Source organism: Arachis hypogaea, chromosome 6, assembly GCF_003086295.3.
Source record: "Arachis hypogaea cultivar Tifrunner chromosome 6, arahy.Tifrunner.gnm2.J5K5, whole genome shotgun sequence".
NCBI classification, from domain to species: domain Eukaryota; kingdom Viridiplantae; phylum Streptophyta; class Magnoliopsida; order Fabales; family Fabaceae; genus Arachis; species Arachis hypogaea.
In genome coordinates, this window is record NC_092041.1 from 112301266 (window position 1) to 112323047 (window position 21782).

Sequence of the window (21782 nt, forward strand, 5' to 3'; positions counted from 1 at the left end):
GACCTAAAACAGAAAACTCTCCAACTAGCAAGATAAATTAAAGGTTCAAAATAGGATTAATGATATCTAAATATACTTGCTTCAGTATTTAATATATAATCTTTTTTTCTCTTCTTTCTTTTTCTTTTTTCTTTTTTGCTTTTTATTGTTTTTCTTTCTTCTCTTTAAAAAAAATTATTTCAAATGTATTTTCATGAGTTAACCTATCACAATTTAGTTAAAAAATTAGTTAGCAATAGTCACCCAAAAATTAAAAAAATAGCAAACTTTTTATGTCCACACAAATAAATTATGTTAATATAAGAAGACAAAAAATAGTAAAAAATTATCTTATTTAATATTTATTAATTATTATAATAATTAATAAATACTAAATAAAATAAATTCTAATAATTTTTGATTAATTTTTTTAGTTACCAATTATTTCTATAAAAAAATATTGAAAAAGATACTTACTTTTTAAAAAAAAAAACTTATTATGTAAGAAAGGTACTTACTTTTCTAAGATATTTATAGTTTATTAGTGACATTTAATATTTAATAGTCTATTTTTTTTCTAGAAAAAGCATATAGAACGAAATACAGCTATCAAAAATCAACCTAAGGCCTAGTCACTTTTGGTTTTTTCTTTTATGGACTCAGCTTAGTCTCTAGAAGTAGCCCAATAAACATCAATGCGAAAGGGATTGAATAAAATGAAAAGTCCAACAGTATACCAAAAAAAAATGAAAAGTCCAACAAGACTTGATCTTTTAAAGACAAGAAAAACCATTATGGGTGCAAATTGTTTACGTGTAATAAATTTGGTTTCTCATGTTGTCATTTGAAGATGTTTATGACAATGAATTGATCGAAAATAAAAGAGAAGAAAGTTCCTGACCCAAAAAAAAAAAAAAAGAAAAGAAAAAAAAAAGTTTAGAAATGTGAAAGAATGCAGCTGACATCTGGCTCAAGTAGTAAAATCATATGTCTCTTAATATATTATATTTAAGTTAATTATTTTTACTGAATGTACGTATAAAACTATTTTAATCTGATACTGCATCAAAATTAAATTCTATTATAAAACAAATTCATTATATCGACTACATATATATTGCATTTTATTGTTGATTGACGAGGTAGACCTTAACATACTTGATCAACAAAATATCTAATTTTTATAAAAAGCATAAAAAGAATCTAATCTATATAATAACCAAAAAGAAAACAGGGTTAATATGATCAAGTATATTCTCAGATTAAGAGGATGCACCTCTTTTGGTTGGTAAAGTTATTAGTGATATAATATGTAACGGTGTAGAAAATAGCTGGATCTAGTAGAATTAGATAATTAAAAATAGAAAAGAAAAGAATTTATTGGGTAAAAAAGAAATTCGAAGAGAAAAAATATCTTAAGACATTTTACGATTCACATATTTCTTTTCTATTATAATTTTTAATATTCAAACCTATTTTTACATAGTACAGATACAATGTTAGTAGAATTGTGGTTGATACCTATGGAATAATAATATTTAATTTTCATGTAAAGAATATTTTTTACTTGAAAGTTGAGACTGAAATATCACTCTACAAATTTTCATAGCATCATTCGTCTACTTAATTAGCACTTTATGAACAGAACAATAATATTATAAACTAATATAATTTCGTTATATATGAAGATGGATGGAATATAATCCGAGCAATATTATATATATTATTTATAAGATAATGGCCTTGGAGTTACAATGAAGGTTGCTTGTGAGGGTGTTGGTAATTGTTGGTATCTTCATAGGGCCAACAACAATATAGTAATTGACATGTTATTATGTCGTTAAGCTAAGAATTTTGATGAACCGCCTGGGGAATTTTAGATGTTGCTATTATATTAAAACGCATAAATTCTTATTCAATTCCTATGTGTTCATAAAGTAAGATATTTGTAAACTATTTATTGTTTGCCACATTGTGATTTGTAAGAAAGTGATGCTAGCTAGCCAAAAAATAATTATAATATAGAAATGTCATGTAAAAATTTTTATTTTTTTTATAAGCAAGTGATATATACTTTCTTATCATTTATCCTTTTTATCACCTACTATTTTGCCAAAAAATAATTATAATATAGAAATGTCATGTAAAAATTTTTATTTTTTTATAAGCAAGTGATATATATACTTTCTTATCATTTATCCTTTTTATCACCTACTATTTTACTGTATATTTGGAGTTATTAATGTTCTTTCCAAAATTAATTTCAGTTTTTCTCAAATTAAATCCCTAACATCTCTCAATCACATTATTATTCATTAAATGCAATAATTTTATGCAAAAATTATAGAAGTTAAATTAAAAAATTTTAACAATTTCTGCTATACAACTTATATTTTATATATAGACTATTAAAAAATAAAATATAAAATATAAAATATAAACAAAAATTTAAAAATAATTATTAACTCGTCATATTAAAATCAATAAATAAGAATACATATAAATATTAAATAAAAATATTAAAATAATTAGAATCATGACCTACTAGTGGACATATGAGATAATTTGAAAAATACAATAAGACGTATAGTTTAAAATTTGATAATATTAATTATAAAAATTTATTAATTATAGACATCATAGCTATGAAATTATGAATATTATGAGTATAAATTATGGATGTTATTAATATGAAATTATGGATGTTATGTATATGACTTTATGGATGTTATGAGTAAATTTATCAATTGAATAAATTAATTTAAGAATTTGACATTTTTTTAAATTCAATTATGATAAAATTTAAAAACATTTGTATTAACTTTATAGTTACTTATGCAATAACTAAAAAATGATACGTGTATGGATGTAATATCTAATAAATATGAATTTAATTTTTAGATGTTAGTTGTATGTAATTATGGATGTTATGTATATGAACGTATGAATATTATGTATATGAACATAGTAGTATAATATAATTATAAATACACATAAAAACACAAAAAAAAATCGGTTTATTACCATACCTCATCAAAACTAGTGTGATTTTTCATATCCTCAAAAATTGGTTGATTGACAACAACCTCGTCGGGTGAGTCCGTCTGTTGTTCAAATTCTTCATCAGTACCTTCTACCATAAGTACCGTATTAAGGTCGAATTCAATTGCCATATTATTTGCAATGATAAAAATGACTTCTTGTAAAATTTTTTGGCCTATTCTGAATTTTTAATTGTGCTTGCAATGGTATTAGAGTTGTGAATTTTGAACGAAAGTAATTGAATTAATGAAAATAAAACCATATTAGGGTAGCTTTCAAGTTTTGTATTTCCATTAAATGATGATAAATGACTTAACAAAAATAAAAAACTAATTACAATTAAATCATTTAATACAAATTATCATTACCGTTCTTTATAATTATTATTAGTTTTTATTGTATTCTTAAATATAAAAATTAAATCATAAAAAAATATTAAATATCGATTACAAGAATGTCTAATAGTAAGAAATATGATATTATAATTAATGTCATTAATAAATGGGGCTAATAAAAATATAATAAGTGAATTGATAGAAAAGTGAGATAAAAAATAAAATTGTTATTAAGTTATATAAATAAAGTAAATTATAAAAAAATTTTAACTAATTATCACTGAAATTTTTTTGTCACCAAACTTTTTCCTTTGTTAAGAGCAGCAAGACACACCTATGCTAGACAAGTTAATTTTATTAAAATAGTTTTTTTAAATAAGTATAAATTAATTTGATCTCTCAACAAATTAAAAACTCAATTTAATCCCTAAAAAATATCAATGTAAGTTTAGATGGTGTATATTTCTATTAATTTTTGAGAAAGTTTACGAGCCAGCAGTTTTATTAAAATTTGGCTAACATTTAATCAATAAAAAAAAGTAAATAATTCTATACCATTAGATATAATTTCGTACCATTAAAAACACTAAAAATAACTAATTGATAACTACAAATTATAAAACTTACTAACTTTCTAACACTCCTTTTAATTTTTTAATGATACATCATTAATAACTGCTGACATGTAAAATAAAATTTGAGTTATAATAGCAGAGAGTTCTTCCAAACTCAAAAACAAATGTTGATGGAATTATAAATAGGTTGTTTTTGAGTTATAGAAAATGATGTGGTATTGATCCGTTTGATTGTTGATAGTTATAACGAAAATGACAACGGATTATACTTTTACTGTGTTCATTGTCTTGTGTTTTTAGTTGTATTTTATATTTTTTTTTTCCTGCTTCACTCTATTGTGCTAAGCTTTTTTTCAACAACAACAACAACAACAAAGCCTTGTCCCACTAATAAGTGGGGTCGGCTACATGAATCAAACAACGCCATTGTGCTCTGTCATGTATCATGTCTATAGAGAGACCGTTTACATGTAGATCTCGTTTGACCACCTCGTGGATGGTCTTCTTAGGTCTTCCTCTGTCTTTCGCTCTTTGTCCATCTTCCATCTCATCCACCCTCCTGACTGAATGTTCTATCGGTCTTCTTCTCACATGTCCAAACCACCTGAGACGCGATTCAACCATCTTTTCCACAATGGGTGCTACTCCAACCCTCTCCTTTATATCTTCATTCCTTATTTTATCCAATCACGTATGACCACTCATCCATCTCAACATCTTCATCTCTGCCACACTCAGCTTATGTTCGTGTTCCCCTTTAGCCGCCCAACACTCCATACCATACAGCATAGCCCTTTAAGTTTTAAAGGCACTTTTTTGTCGCATATAAAACCAGATGCACTCCGCCATTTTGACCAACCTGCTTGAATCCTATGATTTACATCCTGTTCAATCTCTCTATTATCCTGTATGATACACCCAAGATACTTAAAACTTTTAACTTTTCGTAGGATGTTTTCTCCAATCTTCACCTCTATATTGGGGTTTTCCCTTCTCAAACTGAACTTACATTCCATATATTCCGTCTTGCTATAGCTTATGCGCAGACCATACACTTCTAGAGCTTCTCTCCATAACTCCAACTTCTTATTTGGGTCTTCCCTTGACTCTCCCATAAGGACGATATCATCGGCAAAAAGCATGCACCATGGCACAGGCTCTTGGATGTGCTCTGTGAGTACTTCCAAGACTAATGTGAAAAGGTATGGACTTAAGGATGATCCTTGGTGTAATCCTATACCAATAGGGAATTCCTCTGTCACACCACCTTGAGTCTTCACACTAGTTATGACCCCATCATACATGTCTTTAATTGCCCGAATATATGCGATCCTTACTCTCCTCTTTTCTAAAACCTTCCATAAGACCTCCCTTGGTACCCTATCATACGCTTTTTCCAAATCAATAAACACCATATGTAGATCCCTTTTATTACTACGATACCTCTCCATCATCCTTCTTAATAGGTATACCGCTTCAGTGGTAGATCTGCCTGGCATAAATTCAAATTGGTTCTCTGTTACTTGTGTCTCTTTTCTCAACCTCCGTTCTATCACCCTTTCTCATAACTTCATAGTATGACTTATAAGCTTAATCCCTCTATAGTTTCCGCAACTTTGTATATCCCCCTTATTCTTGTAGATAGGTACCAATGTACTCTTTCTCCACTCATCAGGCATCTTCTTTGACCTTAAAATCTCATTAAAATGCTTGGTTAATCAGTTGATGCCTTTTTCTCCAAGACCCTTCCAAACCTCAATCGGGATATTATCAGGTCCTACTGTCCTGCCATTTTTCATCTGCTTTAGAGACTCTTTTACCTCAAAGTCTCAAATCCTTCGATAGTAGTCAAATTTTTGGTCTTCTTCCCTTGTGCATAATCGACCAAGGCTCGGAAGAGTCTTTTGTCCCTCATTAAATAACTCGTAGAAGTAGTTCTTCCACCTTTCATTAATCTTCTCCTCTTGAACCAACACCTCTCCATCCTTATCCTTTATGCACTTAACTTGATCCAAATCTCTCGTTCTTCTTTCCCGACTCTTTGCGATTCTATATATACCTTTTTCTCCTTCTTTCGTGCCCAAAGACTGATAGAGACCCTCATATGCTCTTGTTCTTGCTTCACTTACAGCCACTTTTGTCTCTTTCTTAGCCGCCTTATATTTTTCCCAGTTATCTGCATTGCGGCATAAAAACCACTCTTTAAAGCATTCCCTTTTTATCTTTATCTTTTCTTGTATACTCGCATTCCACCACCAGAACTCCTTGTCTCTTGGTCCTATTCCTTTAGATTCACCAAAACTTTCTTTTGCTGTTCTTCTAATAACTTCTGCCATCTCCCTCCACATCTCTTCCGCGCTTCCATTCCCATCCCACTTTGCCTCTTCTCCTACCCGTCTTAGAAAGCTTCTTTGTTCCTCACCTTTCATCCGCCACCACCTCGTCCTTGGGTTCTTCGTATGATGTCTTTTCCTCAACTTTTGCTCAACGCGAAAATCCATGACGAGCACCCTATGTTGTGTTGTCAAACTCTCTCCCGGGATAATTTTACAGTTAATGCAAAATTTTCGGTCGACTCTCCTCAACAAGAAGAAGTCGATTTGAGAGCTTGTCATGCCACTCTTATAGGTTATAAGATGTTCGTCTCTCTTTTTAAAACATGTATTTGCGATGAAAAGATCAAAAGTTGAGGAAAAATCCAAAATAGTTTTACCCTCGGCATTGGTCACCCCGAAACCATGGCCTCCGTAAATACTCCCATATCCAGTCACTTCTCTCCCAACATGGCCATTTAAATCTCCTCCTAAGAAAATCTTATCTCCCAAAGGTATGCCTTGAACCAAACTCTTTAGATCCTCCCAAAACATTATCTTGTGTTGTTCGTCCGAACCCACTTGCGGTGCATAGGTGCTAATCACATGGAAAGCACCTCCCTCTACCACAAATTTGATAGAGATGATCCGATCTCCCACCCTCTTGACATCCACTACGTCCTTCTTCCACTGCTTATCCACAATTATTCCAACCCCATTCCTATTCTTCACATTTCCTGTATACCAAAGTTTGAAACCAAAAGTATCCAACTCCCTAGCCTTTGCACCAACCTATATCGTTTATTGTAGGCACATAATGTTAATCTTCCTCCTTGTCATGGTGTCCACCACCTCCATAGACTTTCCTGTTAGAGTGCTTATGTTTACATTAGTATTTTTAAGAAGTTGAAATATCTTGGTGTATGCAACGAATAATTAATTAATAACTTACAGAAAAACTAGTTGGGAGGTTATAATAAGGATGCTGAGGTTAATATTTCTAAAACCAAAAATATATATAAAAGATGCATGTAATTCTTTTAGTATGTTTTCCTTTTAAATTTAAAAAACGAGATATTATTGCATAAATGCATAATGTTTGATTCTTCATGGAGATTAATTATACTAACCCATCAATTCATAGGGACACATTTTAAATGATAATCTGATAATTAATTGTCATAACAAAGGCTGATATGCAGCTTTATAGATGGATTAATCAGAATCCACTTAAAGGCTCCATATAAACATGCATGCATAATATATGTTTTTTAATAAGTGTGCTTAAAATATTAATAAACAAAATCCTATTAAAAGAAAATTGAAGGTACATATACATAACCAAGTTGCTCAAAAAAAAAAAAAAAAAAAAACTGTACATGTGACCAAGTTGCTTTCATTTTTGCTGTTGGATCTTTGACTTTTCTATAACATCCTGTCTTAAAACCTTTATCGTACGGTTATGATATTTAAAAGAAGATAGTCGTACACTACATTTTTGTTTATTGTTTTATATTTTTTAATACATGATAACTGATTTAGTTATTGATTTTTTATATACTTATAGCATTTTTCTTATTAAAGACAGAAAATTTTGTAGCTCGAAGTATTAATTAACCTATTTAAAAAAGAAAAATTTATTAAATCAAACTCCCCTCGAACGAAGGAATTGGTAAAATAATAATATGAAAAATTAATTATTATTAAATTAAAATAATGAAATTCATATATAATAAAAGTTATAAATTTAATAATAATTATTAACTCTGTTTTATTACTTTTATCAATTTTATCGTTTTAAAAAATTTAAAATTCAATTTATTTATTGATTGGTTTACTTGAAAAGAAAAAATTATTGAATAAATCTTGTGGATAACATATTGTCCAGCATAAAAATCCGATTAGAAACAAACTGTCGGTCATCTTGCCACTGAGTTTTAAACCTTTTAAGCTATGTGGACAAATTGAATGGACCAATTGATTAATTACATTGAAATACACATCAACAAATAAAAAATATATATTACTCACCATTGTCATGAAAGTATTTATTCAACAGTTTAATTTTTTGGTGACTTCAAAAAAAATAAGCAACAACTAAAAAAGGAAAAATAACCAAGAAACTGTTTAAGAAAGACAGTTTTACCGAATACTATTCTTAAATTCCTTTTAAGGTAATAAAAGTTCTATTTGAGAAGAAAGGGTCCTCATTACAATTTTTACCATGATATCTGCTACTATATTTATATCTCTCAAGATCAACTGAAGATCAGCACGCTATTTTTAAGATATCATCTCGGATTTTTAACACAAAATGATCAATAAACCCAGAACAATCATGTAAATTTTATTGACAATAGTAAAAGCCTCCACACAGTCTGTCTCACATATAATGTCTCTTTGTCCTGAGTTTCATGTTAAAAAAAAACCTCTCCAAATAACAAACAACTCTCCTTATAAAATACTACGATTCTTAACAGTTTAATTTAATAGAAAGATATATAAATATTTATATTTATAATATGTTTTCTATAAGTCACTTTTCAATTTGTATAAAATTTGTATAGACTTTTGTTTTATTTGTCATATACTATTTTTTTTTTAAATCAACAAATATTGTACTAGTCTAAATATTTTAATCACAAAAATTTTAATTATATATTATAAATTTACTTATTTCCGCAATTTAAACTAATAAAAATATATAAATTGTTGTATCTCAAACCGTAATGTAATGGTTGAAGCATCCATCGATGACCTAGTGCCAATAACCAAATCGAGTTTAATAATAAATTAATAAGTATAGGACATGAGTTTTGTGAATATTATTATAGGTTAATGATATCCTTATAATGTGAATAAGTGGTGGGCACATAACTAATGCACTAAGTTGCAGCCGTCGCACTAATAAGAAAGATAGTGTTTAATTACTCAATTACTTTCCTCCAATCACCAATTCAGTTGACCTTTTCCTTCCACAGTGCTCAAACCATCCAGAACATATCGTGTTTGCTTTCATTTTTTTTTTTAATTTTCAACATTATATAAAACAAAATAATAATTGTTTTCCATTTTTAAACGCAATACCACCACAAAAAAAAAGAGTGAGTCTGATGTATTTACAAAAAATATTAGTAATCGGTTATGGTATAAGTCTTCAAATGTTTTTTTTATGGAGTCGTATCGGAGTCTTGTTTATTGTGGAGTCATATTCTGTCTTTCTGTAAATAAATTGCAAAGACGTTAGGTATTGATTGTGTTTGGTAATAAGTATTTGTTTTTGTATTGTTGTATTATCATATTTGGGTGTGTTAATCTTTGTTTTGATTGTTTTTTTTTTAAATTTAAATTGTTGTAATTTTTGGATTTATAGTGTTGTAAATACTGAATGCTGACTTCATTTGAGTGCTAGGGGTCAATAGATTTTGTGAATTGTAGTCATTAATTAACCATTAATAATATATTTAATAGTATAAGATTTCATCTAATGACAAAAAATCACTCATTTTTCTTTTACTAGTTAAGTACTGGCCAAATTTTAATAAATCTGCTGGCTTCCTAGACTTTCCTTTCTTAGAATCGAGAATTTTACAAACAATTCAAAAAAAAATCTTGCCGGTCAATGTACCAGAAAAGAATAAAGGGGAAAATAATGAATGTCCATAAGCGCCTTGCATTAGCTGCTGCATGATATTATAAAGTCAAAAGGATCTCTTTACGTCAAAGTAATCAAACAAAAATAATTTATTCTAACCAATAATAAGAGATTATTAAGTTAACCCTTGGCAGTTCACATGCTGTAGATAGGATCATAATAGTTAACAATGATATTGCTGTATGATAGGTACGTAATAAGAAATAAGAAAATATTGAATTTATCTAGGCGCAGTGGACCTTTAATTAATCTAGACGTTTTTGACTTTTATTATATTGTTTATCATGTCCAACTTTGTTTGTCTCTGTTTGTTTGACTCGTTCCCAACTCCTAAATATGCCACGCTCCAAGCCCACTCTTCACAAAAGTGTGAACCACAACCCTCCAATTGCAATAGCCATTAGCCATCATATATATATATATATATATATATATATATATATATATAAGAATAATGCAATAATTTATCATATTAGAGGTGATTTAACAAACAAACTATAAGTAAATAAAGTTACAATTTTATCAACAACTGTATTATTTTTTGGGTTGTGACAAAAACTTTTATCGGACAAGTGGTATAAGAATAATTTGAATAGTTGGAATATCTAGCCTGACACAATATATATAAATGTCAATGACCATGACAAGTTTGTTATATATATATATATGACCAATTACCCAACTTGATATACATTCTTTTAATAATAACTCCAATCATGACAACAAGCATGGTCACATTTTTCACAACCCTTTTGGTTATACTCATGAGTTTCCAAACTGAATCATTGCAACATCCAATTCCATCGCCATATTATTCAGGATCAGTTAAAGCTGGATATTGGCCTTCAGGTAATTCCCTCTCACCTTCTTCCATTGACACAAGGTACTTCACACACATCTACTATGCCTTTGTAGAGCCAGAACCAAACACCTTCAATCTCATAATCACATCCTCCGACCAAAACTACATACCTCAATTCATCAATGGTTTAAGCAACCGGAACCCTCCCGTCAAGACCATATTGTCCATCGGAGGGGGTGCCAGCAATGCTACCTTATTTTCTTTGATGGCTAGCACGGTAAAAAGCCGTGCAGCCTTCATAAACTCGACAATCCAAGTGGCCCGTCAATACGGTTTTGACGGGCTAGACTTGGATTGGGAGTTCCCTGAAAATGAACAAGACATGGCAAACCTTGCTTTGTTGTTCAAAGAATGGCACCAGGCTGTGGTTTTGGAAGCCAAGGTTCATAGAAGGCTACGTTTGCTTTTGACCGCAGCTGTGTACTATTTTTTTTTGGGTTTACACCAGGGTATCCATCAGGCCGGAAGCCCAATGACTAATCCCTCGGGTACTGCAGAGGCACACAAAGTGGGCGACCCTCCCAAGCAAGCAAGCTCCATTCCCATCCTCCAGTGAGTATCGAACCCGGGAGAGATGGTTAAGGGACACAGACCCTCATCCATCTGTGTACTATGCTCACACAATTGTACTTATTGGGCCTGGCCCAAGGTCTTATCCGGCCCAAGCTATTAAAGATTACTTGGATTGGGCCAGCCCTATGTGCTTTGATTACCATGGTGCATGGTCCAATTTCACTGGCTACAATAATGCTTTATTTGATCCTAAGTCCAATATAAGCACCCAATTTGGTCTCGGATCTTGGATCCAGTCCGGCGTCCCGCCCTCAAAGCTGGTTTTCGGGTTACCGCTTTACGGGCGAGCGTGGAAGCTCCAAGATCCGAAAGTTCATGGGGACGGAGCGCCCGCAGTTGGAGCAGCCGATGGCACGGATGGTACTATGAATTATAATGATATTTTGGAATTTAATAAAAAGAATAAGGCTACAGTTGTGTTTGATAGGTCAGCTGTGTCTTATTACACTTATGCTGGCACTACTTGGATGAGCTATGATGATGCACCTTCCATGACAAGGAAGGTTCAATATTCTAAGTCTTTGGGATTGAAAGGATATTTCTTTTGGCAAGTTGGAGGCGATAAGAATTGGACTATGTCAAGACAAGGTAAACCACTTACACCATGCTAATTCTTTTTGTTATGAAATATGATTCTTATTGGTTTCTTTGTGCTCTAAATATGGTCAAATTTAATAGATTAGATCCATAATTCTGATATATTTTTTTTCTTTGGCAGCTTCAAGTACGTGGGGACACTGACGTTCTATACCAAGTTTATTAATATGAATTTTATGTTATTGTTTCTATCTAGCCAACTATATTGTGTAACTTACTGAAAATTCATGTCACTATTCACGTGATCATATTATGCAATGACAGATTCAGAACAATAGGTGTTATGGTGCTGCCCTTTTTTTATCGAATAATGATTATTATAATATCAGATTCATATCGTGCTACATGAAAGAGAGCTTTAGTACTTGAAAGCTATATTTCTATTCTTTTTGGTAATCATGGTAATACACCGAACTGTTACGGTTTTTGTAAAAATAACGTGCATAAAATTAATTCTTAAATGGAAGTTTGATGTAAATAGATTATTTAACAACACGAAAGGTTAAGTTTCAATAACTTTTCTACAGAATGACATAAGAGTATTGTCGAAATATATATAATTGTATATAGAATAAAAATATAAACGAATTAACCTGTAGTTCATGTATATAATAGTCATACCTTAAATTTTAAGATTTTGCTTGGTTAATTAAATAGAAATACTAGACAATCAAATCTTTTTTTTAACCAAGTCAAATCAAATCAAAATTCTGTATGCGTATTTTGTCCGTACATTCCTATATCATTGTCATATATTAAACTTTAAGATGATACTCTTTGTTTGGTTAACTAAATAAAAATATTAGACAACAAAATCTTTTCTTAAGCGTATTTCTTTTTCTTCTTCCTTCTCCTCTTCTTTCATTATCATTATCACATCCTCTTCCTCCATCATCATCATCCTCCTCTTCTTTCTTTTTCTGCAATGTCATAATCATCGTAGTCTTCTTCAAAAATAAGAATTTGAAAAAAAATGCGACATTCTATTTTATACTTTTGCATAATTCTTTTTTAATCTTGTCGTCATTATCTTCATCTTCTAAAAAAGAATAAAAAAAAACTGCAACATTATGTTTTGAGTCATGTTTAAAGAATTTCCATGTTAAAACTAAACAATTCCTATGTCACAAATAAAAAATTTTGGTATTATTTTTTTATAATTTTTCCAAACAACTTGTTTTTATAGTTTTTTTTCACTCTTATTGTTTCACTCTTTAAGAAGAATAAAAACAAAAGAAAAATCAATCAAAAAAAAATTAGGCAACTTTTTGTTTCATTCTTCTATTTATCCATAATAACCCCAATAACTTTTGAAGAAAAAATACGATTTAATAAATAATTCATAACCTTAATAAATTTCAATATCAAAACTAAAAAAATTTCTACTTCGGGATTATGTGATTTCATATTATGTTTGAGTGGTTTTTTTTTTTTTTTTGGAATTTAAATCAACTTAGTTAAACTTGATTGATAAAAATATTTAAATATATAGCAAAATCCTTAACTAAATAAGATTACACTAAACCACTACGACTTCGAGTTTTCCCAATCTTTGTAAAAAGGATAAAATAACAGCTAAGTACAAGATATTTGATACATTAACATAACTTACTGATTACGAATTTCAGAAATTATTTCCTTTATCTAAGAACCATTATTACTTGTATTTTTAAAGATTTTAATTAGAATAAATCACAAATTGATCCACAAACTTGGCCACTTTCATCCTTAATCTTTATTTATTAGTCAATTAGTCCCTAAACTTACAAATCGATAGACAGGCACTAATAAGCAAAGGTTAGGTATTAAAGTGGCCACTGATAAAAATTTTGGCACCAATTTGGAATTTTACTCTTAATCATATCTATTTAGGCAAGTGAATTATATATATATTTTTTTTTGGTAAGTGGCAAGTGAATTATATTTCTGAGCGCTGCATTGCTATTTGCTTGAAAACCCCAGCCCAAAAAGCAGGTAATAAACATAAATTACCAGAACCTAATCAGAGACCTAACTTAAAAAAATAAAACACCAAGTCAGACAAAAAAGTACAAGGGGGCAGTGGCGGCATTCTGTCACCGCTCCTACGAAACCCCCGTCTCAAACTATCTAGTATTTGATTCATCCAGTGTGTTGAGAAAGGAAGAGAAATGGGAATTTACACTAACATTAAACTTAAGAGTCAGGTTGCTCGGACTTCATGGGTGCACCCGACGACGATGCACAACTTCCATTTTGCAGATAGAGGCTGTTCGCAACCATTGAGTCGCTAACCAAGCCGACATCCATGTCATCAAAATTGAGCGAACCTCTGACCTTCCGGTTGCTACAATAGAACCAGACTAAATAAGAACAACATATTTTATGGTAATAACAAGATTCAATCATCAATAACTCAAGGAAAGCATACCCATTCAAACGATTATTGATGGCGGTCAGGTCTTTTGAAGGGCTCTGATATGCATGAGTGCTCTCCCCAACACATGCATAATAGCTTTTTGAGTTATGTGATATTAGAGCATCCATCTGCACAAACCATTAATGAACACATTTTGCTATTAGGTTGATGTCTATGGTAAATATGCTACCACATCAGGTAAAATGCAGTGGATCAAGGGAACATATTGGCGGTTGGTGTTCCAGTGTTTTTGTTGGATCTTAAGAGGAAAAGGGAGGGATGGAAAGGGCTTGAAGAGTAAAATAACTCTATGTTACTCATGAAATCATTCCCTTCCCTCCATTCTCATCCATCCAAGATCCCAATTCGCCAATGTACCCTGGTGAGACTCCGGAATTGGATTTGGATTTGAACAAGGAGTATAAACCAACGACCCAACAGAAGTTGCAGAACACGACAAAAACTAATAAACTACCCAGCATCATGTAATTTTAACAAATATGTTTAATGAAGAAGCCAGCCTTTATCTTCAAACATGCATTCATTGCATTACAATAATTTTTTCCACCAAAACAGATTTTGTTTCCTTAACAGTGGTTTCTAGTCACAAACTTGTCGCACATAGACATCATATCAATCTGTGATCTAAAAAAGTGACTGGGAAAAGAGTTGAATGCATAATACCGACATAATTATTCAACACACCAATAATTGTAAAAAATCAAAGTCCTCACATGCTGCTTCATTTTACAGCATGATGTCAGTAGACTGTATACTGTACAGCATTAAAAATTAAAAGATACTGGAAAGAAAAGGAGTCCAAAGAGGAAAGCCATATAGCCAATAAATGAACAAGTACCTTGGATGATCGTAGTGGAGAGACATATACATTGCGTGTGGCAGACACCTTTTTTGGTGACATATCTGGAAGACTTGGGAAAGATGATATTTTAGGAGATCCAGGACATTGAGCTAAAAGGCCAGCAAAAAAAAAAAAAGGTACACAAATCATCAGATTGAATTAATATGCCAGATATAAATAAAACAATAAAATAAAAAAAAATCATATACCATCATTTTTAACATTCACTTCAGGCATCCGGCTGTTTTTTGTAGTGATTTCTGCAGGCCCAAGTTCTACTAGAAGTGGTTTCACAGTGGGAATGAATACTTCATTGTAGAATGCAATGATATCCACATGCTCCTGTCCTCTTCTCTGCTTCCATCCAGATCATTATATAAGGTTATGATTCTGAAGGGATAGTTCATGTAAGCATCAAATTTTAGTTACATACCCCATTTCGGCGTGTCAATGACCAATCCACAAATACATTGCGAAAGACTTGTGGTTTGCACTGTGGTTGCTTTCTATAGTTGTATATGATCTCCTTGAAAGTTAGATTCAGTTGAGAAATCTGCAAAACACCACAGGATGAGAACATTGGTAATAACAGAATAAACACTGCAATTATGAGTTACTAAAACAAAATGGAAACCTTAGCAACTCCATAAAAGCAACACAAAATGATTTGGTCAATATGGCGGTTGAAGAAGAGAGATGTCCGTTGATTAAGGATTTGCTGGAAAAGACAGTATACATTCTCCCTTATCTGTTGTGATAACTGTAACCTTTCAACCATGCCACTTATTCTGACTGCTCCCAACTTAATAATCTGCAAAAAACAGAAATTGCATACAAGATGTAATGCTTATTATAATGGTTTGGTGAAGCAACCAAAAAAAAGTCAACCTTAAACACAGGGTAGCTGCCCTGTCATCATGAAACAAAAAAGATGGGGGCTATGCAATGATGCTATTCCAAAAGGCATTTGGTTTGTAACAACGACAACAACAAAAACATCCTGAAATTCTAGTTGTCACATTGAATAAGTAGGGAGCACATGCACAATTGTTACAGCATTTTCCTTTCAGCTCACTGAATTAAGGAACCTATGTATCTACATATGCACCTTTGTCACCAATTATTAATACATATATAGCTTGCTTACAACTCCTTGTTAACAATTAAAGTCAAATACCTTGCCAAAAAATATATTAATCCCAGTTTCTGCACATGTTTCTCCTCCACCTCCTGGATTTGGTTTTGTTGGACTGCAGAGAAGAAACAGTCAGCAAAGAGAAACAAAAAGAAGACAACAGATAGTGGTAAAATCTAAAAACTTGAAAGGTGCTGCCAGTGTTTACCTGGCAAATGCTGACTGTAGAGGAGGTGGGGGTAGCTTTGATTTAAGATTGCTGAAGGGAAGAAGGCGATCTTTCACTGGTGAAGCAAAAGAATTTCGATACTCTGTACAGAGTCGTTTTGGTGACATTGTATCCCCATTCTGAGCTGAAATCAATTCATTGACAGATATCTTACAATGAAATTCACTAAGAGCAAGCAATAATTTTATGGAACATCACAAGTAACCATAAGAACTCTTAAGGACTGATGAACCACAATTATATGAGAACAAGAAAATGTGACATGAAATCTTCAAGCTATGAAAATAGAAGTATTACTTGGTGACGTCTCGAACTTAGGCAAGGAAGGCACAGGAGGCAAACCTCCACAAGAGAAATTAATATGCATTGCAATTTCATCCAATGATGGCATTGGTTCAGCTGATAGTCCGAGACGATTTATTTCCGCAGCAAGTGAAGGTTTAGCGACAGCTAAAGAGTTATACATCGATGAACCCTTTTCCCATACCATACTCTCCAAGAGTCGTTCTTCCAAGGAATTCAAATGTCGTCTTAATTCTCTTGGGAGAGATTCTTCATGTCTAATGAAACTTTCGATCACCTTGCTAAGATCAAAAGCTGTAATTCCAGTCCTCTCCAATACTGCAGGGAACAGCATTGTTACAGTCTTATGAGTTGCCAGAACAAGTTCCGCAGAACAGGCAAGCATACACCGATGGAACCTCTCATTAGTTAGTAGTGATGTTAAATTAGTTGCATGTAGTATTTGGGATTCTGCTCTGCACATTGCTTCCAATACCCTATAGTATAACTTCAAGGCCTCCAATCTACGTTGCTCTGCCCAAATATTGTCCATCAGGCTCGCACTTTGCAGGCTTCCAGTTACACATCGTTCTCCAAGAGGACTGCTGGGAAATATTGCCTGCAATATGATCTGTGCCCTGCGCACCACATCACCTGTGACATCCCTGTCACATGATGTCAAGAAACGCTCAAGCTCTTGTGATGGCTTTGATGCAAGTGGTGATATGAGACTACGAAGCCACTTTGCAGTAGTCATTGCTGTGCTTACAGGAGTCGCTGCCATCTTTGAATTTACACTGCCTGGAATGCCATTAGCATGAGATGAGGGGGAGCGGTGGGGCGAGAGTGGACTTGTAATAGTCTTTACGGGTGATGCCATTGTATCAAATTTCCGCTACAGAGCACAATAATAGATAATTAGGTATTTGCAAATATATTGCAGAAGTAAATCTCAATTTTTCCCCCTTCAAACATACCTTTACACCACTTGCAGAAACAGAACCCCCAGACAAACTTCCAGAAGCTAACAAGCTGTCATCTTCATTGATGAACAGCCTTTCATCTAATTCACCCTTGTTGCGAATCATGTCATCATAATCTTTCTCCAAGATATTTAAACTGGAAGGAAGAGATGACTCCTCCATCAAATCTCTAAAATAGGTCAACCCATCTGCAAAACAGAGGATAGTAAGCACCAGTTAATGACATCATCTATTCTCCTGATGCATAAAAGTTTATATATGTGTGTATGTATAAATCGAAATAAACCTCTATCAAAATTCTCCAGGTTTTCAGCTTCACATTGAGATGCCAAGCAAGGTTGCTTCTTCAATATATTGGCGATTAAATTATTGGTTTTCTCCATGGTTTTCTTCAATTCATCTTCTGAATTGTTATAAATATTGCAGAGAGACGCCAGGAGGTCCACACCTTTGTTACTCTTCTTAACTAAGAAATTTGAACAGGAAGAAAATCAGAATAAATAGTTTACACACCAAAATAGGCAGCACAGGACAAGAGAATGGATAAAATCAAATAAAATAGTGGGATGAGAGGAGAACAGCTATTACCGAAGCGTGAAGAGTCATTAATGTTGAAATTTCGAAATCGCGCAGGAACATGAATAATCAAGATTGCCTATAAAAAATAGATAAAAGCAAGTAAGACAGTTGCCTTCCTTTACTCGAAAAAGAGCCTAAACAGAACATAAAGGAGCAAAAGTAGTTAACTAATACACACTGCATATCATGAAAACCCTCAAAGGCCAAGAAGCACTTTAATTTTTTTTTTAAAGTTTTACAAGTTCCAACAGTTATCTTCATACAACACTATTGAAGAGAAAATGATATGAAACAGTGGCGAAGAATGAAGTAATATCACAATCTAACATACCAGGATAGAAATCAAACCATTGGTGCAAGTCACCAAATCTTTAAAACGGCTAAAAGCATGTACACGAAGTGCCAAGAAAAGTAACCATCCAAAGCGATGGTAGTCAGATGCTTGAACAGCCACAGATGAGTTCTTTTCAACATTATCCACTGCCACAAAGAACTCTCCAAATACACGTTTATAGTACCTTACATCATCAAATTTATAGGTCAATTAGTTCCTCCCTTAGTCTCCATTGTAACAAAAAACAGTTAATAATATATTGCCACTTAAGACAAGAATAACATTATTCCCAGTTTATCTCTACAGGACTTATCTTTTACTTTTATATCTTAGAAAGGGTTCCTTATCGTCTTTTTTTACTACTTTCTTTTCTTCAAAAAGAGTGAATAATCTATTATACATTGGTAATTTAAGGCATTAAATGATGAAACGGATGTAAATGATGAACTACTTACTTGCTAAGAATCTTTAGGTGAATGGCATTTGCATGCATCTCCTTTGCCTGGTATAGATGTATGAAACAGAAATGGCTTAGAAAAACTATTTCTAAGGATTAAAAAAGTGAAAAATTGAACAAATATAACCCTTATTCTCTGCTTAGTCATTACCTCAAGCCTGCTCTCCCAATCTGAGCCATATATATTACTTAAAATTGGACCAGCCTTAACAACAAACTGAGGCAGCTCTTTAAAAAAATCTGCAATGCTGTTAAACACAAAAAATGATAACAGTGAATATTGGAACAGACTATAAACTTGTAAACCAGAAAGGATAGTGTAATACTTGAGCTTTGCTGCTCTCAATATACCGCACAAGGTAAGCCCAGTGTTATCCATCTCTTGCTTCCCACCCGCCTCATTTTTCTGAGTCAATTTCTTAATAGAGTATAAAATAAAAGCAAACCAATACCGCTCTGCTTCTTCAGACTGAAAAGAATTATAGAGCCTCATGAGTTCAAATAGAAAACTTCCTTACAAGGTATATGTTATACTAATGGATGGTGTCCATACATTCCCCATTGATGAAACATTTGCCTGTAAAAGATGTTTGGTTCCTGCAAGCAGATTCATTGCTTCTTTAAGGCTTTTCTCATCCAATACTAGTCCATTCTGCAATTGGAAAAAAAATTCATATCAATATATAGCATTTAATGATCACAGATCTCAATTTAAACACGACTCAAGAAAGCCTGCTTACTGCACACAAATAATATATTCAAATACATCTATTTAGATCAAGACTATCAATCCAATGACAGCCTTCTACGAACAAAAATGAATTGAGAAATAAGCAAATGACGTCATCATGTGTCCGAGCCCCTCTCAAACTTTCTTCCCAAGCAACATAAAGTGAATGATAGGAGTCAAATACAGTGGATGACCGTTATACCCAACGCGTCATAGTTAGTCATCAAACCATTTAATGACTAAGTTATTAAATGTTTTTAGTATTGCGCCGTTGCTTTCATTGAATTCGAAAACGACGAACTATATTATATTGTATAATAAAATATTCAGGTGGATCGCGGCGGGACACATCGAATGACCTGATCTTGCGCCAACGACGCCATATCTTTATATCTTCCTATCAATCAGTAAGAAATCATTGAATAGAATATTTTCAGCTGTATCTCCCCTTTTTTATTTAAGAAAATCGCGCAACTTCCGGGAGTACATTATAAAATATTAATTTCTAAACTCGACATAATTAAAGAGTGTAACCAATTTGGGATTTCAGTTTTCTTATGTCGTACATAAGGGGAAAAAGGAGAAAGCTCCACCTATTCACAATTAAGACGTGCCCAAGGATTCAATAAGAGCTTACATAAGTACCTTACTTGTAACCTAAGAATAAAACTAAGAAAATCTCGGATGCTTTTCATTCAGCTACTTCAATCTTTATTCCCCTAAGGATAAACCCTAAAGACCCTATGTTTGACTCAAACAAAATTACTAGTATTGAGGCTTTATCCAACAACAACAACAACAACAACAATAATAATAATAATAATTAAACAACAAAATCAGCAAACTCGGAAGGTTTGTAAATGGACCTTGCAAAAGTGGGCGAATCGAGACTCAGCTTGGTCGCCATCATCAACGGCTGGAACGGAAGGCTTTGGTTCTTCTTCCATGTTCGGTGTAGCTGGAGGACTCATGCAAAGGGTTCTATTTGACGCAGATCACGCCAGAAAGGTAACCCTAGTGCAAAGGAAGAAATAGAGAGAGAGAATTAGAGTGAGAAAGAGATGAGATAGAAAGGGCTAGCTTAGTAGTGTCTTCTATTATGCTTCAAACAAGTGAAATTATAACGCATGTAACATCCAAAAATATCTTCCTCTACTAAAATTAAACATGTACAAAAAGACAGAAATCTTAATCTAAAAGTCATATAAAAAAAAAGGTACAAAAAACAAAACAATGAATTAGCTTCTTATTTTACATAAAGTAACACAATTACAGCAACTCGAAGAAATGCAAGTAACACAACTTGAATCAATGAAAGTAAAAAAAAAAAGAAGGAATAATCATCGGCTAACAACTCCCAACATAATCACAGATCTGAAAGGACAAACAAACAAACCAAAGAAGGAAGCCTTACAGTGGACTAACAAATTGTGGATATGTGTCGGCGGATTGACTCACGGCGGGGAAGAAATAACAGCGGCGGTGGAGAGTGGTGGACGTCGCGGTGGTAGCGGACTGTTGTGGAGGGAGGACTGAGGAGAGACAGTGAGAGAGAGAGAGATTGGGTTTTCTGGTAAAAGAAAAGCCTAGGGTTTCATTTCACTCTCATGTAACGTAAATTTTTCTTTTTTTTTTTTGGGGATTAATTTTGTCTGTAAAAGTAAAGAAAAAACGTATATGCGTTGTTAAGATATCCCGCCAAATTGGTGTGTCCCTACGAGATTTTCCCGCCAAAACGTAGTCTGATGTGGATGAGGGTACTTTAGTAATTTTGGTTTGACCCGGAATGTACGACAGTCGCCACGAGCAGCATGAGTTACTTGTTTCTTCTTCTTAATTCTTATCTCTCTTTCAGCAATCCTG

At 32.6% G+C, this 21782-nt stretch overlaps 2 protein-coding genes across 3 annotated transcripts; one reads left to right on the plus strand and one right to left on the minus strand.

The window, feature by feature from the left end:
• Positions 1 to 10567: 10567 nt before the first annotated feature.
• On the plus strand, positions 10568 to 12205 carry LOC112755766 (class V chitinase CHIT5a). Its single transcript, XM_072197707.1, is given in 3 exon segments — positions 10568 to 11289; positions 11291 to 11921; positions 12052 to 12205. Coding segments are annotated over 3 exon segments (1329 nt in total). The 5' UTR covers positions 10568 to 10614; the 3' UTR covers positions 12075 to 12205.
• Positions 12206 to 13918: 1713 nt separating this feature from the next.
• On the minus strand, positions 13919 to 21782 carry LOC112755767 (retinoblastoma-related protein 1). Of its 2 annotated transcripts, none has more exons than XM_025804064.3 (19): positions 21334 to 21782; positions 20786 to 20933; positions 19743 to 19841; positions 19516 to 19658; positions 19341 to 19437; positions 19188 to 19234; positions 18730 to 18916; positions 18408 to 18474; positions 18106 to 18285; positions 17814 to 18007; positions 16852 to 17731; positions 16534 to 16678; positions 16368 to 16440; positions 15825 to 16001; positions 15624 to 15743; positions 15400 to 15544; positions 15188 to 15300; positions 14341 to 14456; positions 13919 to 14256 (listed from the first exon to the last, which is right to left on the minus strand). In XM_025804064.3, the coding sequence occupies exons 2-19, from the start codon at positions 20888 to 20890 to the stop codon at positions 14106 to 14108; spliced, it is 3039 nt and encodes a 1012-aa protein (XP_025659849.1). In that variant the 5' UTR covers positions 20891 to 20933; positions 21334 to 21782; the 3' UTR covers positions 13919 to 14105. The 2 variants fall into 2 exon arrangements, with proteins under 2 accessions (XP_025659849.1, XP_029149432.1); XM_029293599.2 differs by having other exon boundaries at positions 15400 to 15547; positions 21334 to 21616.